At 33.7% G+C, this 4321-nt stretch overlaps 1 protein-coding gene across 1 annotated transcript; it reads right to left on the bottom strand.

The window, feature by feature from the left end:
• Positions 1–1613: 1613 nt before the first annotated feature.
• LOC110773346 (protein FAR1-RELATED SEQUENCE 5-like) lies at positions 1614–4013 on the bottom strand. The gene is made up of 4 exons (XM_088255312.1): positions 3453–4013; positions 2178–3131; positions 1877–1944; positions 1614–1787 (listed from the first exon to the last, which is right to left on the bottom strand). Exon 2 carries the CDS (start codon positions 3113–3115, stop codon positions 2258–2260), a length of 858 nt encoding a protein of 285 aa, XP_088111438.1. The 5' UTR covers positions 3116–3131; positions 3453–4013; the 3' UTR covers positions 1614–1787; positions 1877–1944; positions 2178–2257.
• Positions 4014–4321: the final 308 nt, after the last annotated feature.

Genomic DNA, 4321 nt, shown 5'->3' on the forward strand with positions numbered 1-4321 from the left:
GGAATGGAGGAAAAAAAGGGGACGACCAGCTTTTGGTTAAATTTGCTTTTCGCCATTGTGAATTTTTTATTTTGATTTTAAAAAATCCAAAATTAAAATTTAATAAAATTTATTTTTAAAAGGGTGCTTTTCCTAGCAAGTGACTTTTTTTTCAAATAACGTTTTATAAGCTAAATTAAGATAAAGGAAGATAGAATTTTTTATTTTTTATTTATTATTTTCAAATAACGTCATACTGTGTATTTATGTATATAAATATATCTTATGCAAGATGCATTTCATAAAGATAATTAGGTATAAAAGTAATTTAAGAAAATCATATACGAGTTTTTAAAGTATTAATATTGGGATGTTTGATCTTTATCCCAGTCTTTAGCTGATTCCATTGAATCTCTATTTGTTAAGCATTTCCTTACAAAATACAAAAAAGTACAATCTTTTAAGAGTGAAATGTGCTGAAGAAGTTATTGGAAAATGTCTACATCTTAACGATTTTACAGAAAAGTTTCCACGCAGAGAGACAACAAAAAAGTTTGCAGATTATATGACTTATTATATTTATGAGTGTGTTGAGAAACATATGAAAATTTAGTACCTTAATTATGTTGTCAAATTTGAGCTCTGGTGTATGGACAATTTTACTCTACTCTCTTTCTTTCTTGACACGAAAATTTAAAAAATATAAATATGAATTCTTTCATATGCGCATGTAGTTTATGTGATCAATTTTTGTAATCGGATTTAAGCTCTCTAACACCCTAATAAAGGTTCACTTAAATCTCTAGAACGGTGACAAACTCTCCCACTTTGGCTACACTTGATCTAGCCGCTGTAATTAGGATGACCAAAACTAAAGTTATAATATAATGCTCATTAAATGTTATTTTTTCTGTGTCACAGATGTCATTGCTGAGTAGACATTGAATATTTATGTGGTTTCGCAAGGGGTGTGATTTAGTGGAGAAAAACTTCCCTGGCACGGGTATGCCAGGGTCAGCTATCCACCTCAGTGTCCCAGCCCAATGAGATCACGCCAGCTGTCAACAACTTTGACTCTATCTTTTATTCTTCTTTTAAATGAAACTTTCCATTTAATATTTTATCAACACTTTTAGTGGGGACAAAATCTCCAGAATACCCTCCCACTCATTCCAATCTCCTCTTCTGACCAAAAACCCACGTGATTTCTCCTTTTTTTGGTTAGGAACGAAAATTCTTTCTTTTGTTGGGATATCTCTCCCTTAACAAACCAGCCACTTGGTTTCTTTGGTTTTTTTTTTTTTTTTTTCTATTCTTAATGGCTTTTAAAGAATAAAAATTAAATTGTTGCTTTTTTTAAATTTATTAAAAAAATTATAAAAAAAAAGCTGGAGGGCCAAGCCCCATAAACAACACTTAGACAAGATTAATACAAACTAAGCGAGTTCTGTGAACCCCAGCAATATCATCTGTGAGAGCAAAGTTTCAAATTTCTCACAAAGCAAACAAGAAATACTTTATTTAGCTATTTGGATGTATTCTTGAAGGCTGCATTTTCTTTAAGTGCAATGTAATTCTTTCAAATCATTCAAAATCATTTTCTTCAAACAACACTTCAAAAGGAAATATGGGTGGTATTGTTCCCCTATACAAAAGTGTAACCTTTGCCAAATAACAAAACAAAAGGAAATGGAACACACTAGCCAGCACATACATATAAGTGTAATTTTCAGATGATATACATCTTCTTCTTTGCAAAGTGTAACAATGTCCTCTACACATCAAAATGATCCAATTTTCGGATACCCCTGTTCAAATAAGATATTCAACTAAAAATTAGAAAATTAATATAAGGCCTTGTCATAATAGGATTAGAAACTATAAGGACGATCTCTACCTATTGTCAACCAGCCTATATCAATCTTAACATCCACGAAATTGGTTGAAACCATCGAAATACAAATCCTACACCACAACTTAACCACATGAGATCACATTTAAAATTTCATCCACATGGATATTAAAGCAAATATAAGAGTCAGTTAATATCATGAATCAAGCCTGACTTAAATTACTTGATGGTCCATATGCAACATTTTCATTCAAAGTTCTTGATGAATCCTAATGCATCATGACATGATCTCATGTTAGGAAAAAAAAAAATTCAGATTTCTTAATTCCATGATCTCATGTAATACCTGACTCAAAAAAGACATTTGATCACTTCCTTGAAGCATGCTTGTAAAGCGAAAGTTTGGATGCACAAAACTTGTGAGAGTCATTGTTTTTGTAGAAATCTGGTGAAAGATGTTGTTTGTGCTCTCAACCCTTTGTGATTAATTCCCACAAATGGAGCACAAATTAAGTTGTATTTGTTGGTCCAGAATGTAGTATCAAAGCATATAACATCTCCAAAGCAATCATAGTCTAACTTTGATCTACCATCTCTCCAAAAAAAATTTGTCATGCGAGTAAACTGATCCACTTGAACACTATAGAAAAAATTAGGATCCTTAGCTTGTTTATACTTGAAATGATTTATCAAACTTTCTGCATCCCCCCCTTCAATCATTTCTTCTTTCTTCCTGTGCAAATAATTTAGGCAATCTTTCTTAGTAAACCCGACATTCTCAGCACCGCCAACTTCTTTTGCCAAATATGAATATGACTTTGTTGGCCTTATACCTGCTTCAACCATAGAAGACATAACATTTGCATGAACCTTTCGTATCTTTCTACCCGATTTCAGAAATTGTCTTTCTTCAGGCTTAGCACACTCATGATTATGATCTAAATTTAGATGACTTATCTTCCACACTTTATCTTCCACAGTGAATCGAATTCGAGCCATACAACCTGTCCTTGTATCCAACTTATGAGCTGTCTTCACTTGGCCAAAGTCATCATAAAACCCTTGCTTTGAACACAAATAATCTCGTTGTCGAATATTACTTTTTGTATCTCTTCGAATATTTCCTTTTCGAATGCTAAAACCTTTCTTCAATGCATAAGAGTTACATAGATTATATGCTTCAACTTCATTACACACCTCCATGCCCTCTCTTAATTCATCACCTTCGAATAACTTTTCCTCTTTATTTGTTTCTAACTTTTCCTTTTGGCAGTCAGATTCCATTCTCCAAATAAAAAACCTACCAAATAATCATGGTTTCTATTTTATATAGCAGGACAATAAAATTTAAATGGAATAAAAACTAACAAACAGAGGAGAACAGAGGAGGCTTGAAAGTTATCTGAAACCCCCAAAAAATCAATAGCGTAACCACTAATAACTCTAAAGTTAGGGAAATCTCAAACATCCACCCACACCGCACAATCAAAATAATAAAGTATATTGAACCTTTAAAAAACAAATACCCACAGAAAGATAACACAAACACAACAATCAAACCACAAAATTGGGGTTGGAACGAAAAGAGAGAGAGAGAGAGAGAGAGAGAGAGAGAGAGAACCTGGTGTGTGTAGAATATGAAGCAAGGAGCGATGATGGACTTCCAAGTAGTGCTGAGAAGAGAAAGCACAGGAACACCAAGGGTTCCTGTTAGTCGACAAAAACAAAGAAGGGTTTTTTGTTAGAGGCGGGAATGGGTGGGAGGGTTTTTTGTTTAAGTGTTGTTTATAGGGCTTGGCCCCCCAGCTCATTAAAAAAAATAAAAAATTAATTTTTATTCTTTAAAAGATTAAGAATAGAAAAAAAAAAAAAAAAAAAAAACCAAAGAAACCAAGTGGCTGGTTTGTTAGGGAGAGATATCCCAACAAAAGAAAGAATTTTCGTTCCTAACCAAAAAATGGAGAAATCACGTGGGTTTTTGGTCAGAAGAGGAGATTGGAATGAGTGGGAGGGTATTCTGGAGATTTTGTCCCCACTAAAAGTGTTGATAAAATATTAAATGGAAAGTTTCATTTAAAAAAAGAATAAAAGATAGAGTCAAAGTTGTTGACAGCTGGCGTGATCTCATTGGGCTGGGACACTGAGGTGGATAGCTGACCCTGGCATACCCGTGCCAGGGAAGTTTTTCTCGATTTAGTGCCCTAGTAGTATTATATTGAATAGAAACAGTACCTTTTTTTTTTTTTTTTTTTTTTTTTTTTTTTTAAAGGATGAGGGGCAGCGCCCCTAACAAAAAGGACTACAAACAAACTAAGCGGGGTTGGGCAACCCCTACAATATCCTCCACTAGGATTGTAGCAGCCCAAGGAGGCACAGTATCAAATACGCATAATCCCAGATCAATATTATAGCTCCAAGTGGCCAGGCAGTCCGCTAAGCGATTCTTCTCTCTGTAAATATGATTGACATCACAGATATTCAACATATTCA

The sequence above is a fragment of the Prunus avium genome, chromosome 1, assembly GCF_965620075.1.
Source record: "Prunus avium chromosome 1, drPruAviu1.hap1.1, whole genome shotgun sequence".
NCBI lineage: Eukaryota > Viridiplantae > Streptophyta > Magnoliopsida > Rosales > Rosaceae > Prunus > Prunus avium.

Excerpts from the sequence above, each read along its gene's own strand:
- LOC110773346 (XM_088255312.1), bottom strand. The coding sequence starts at position 3,115 with ATGGAATCTGACTGCCAAAAGGAAAAGTTAGAAACAAATAAAGAGGAA.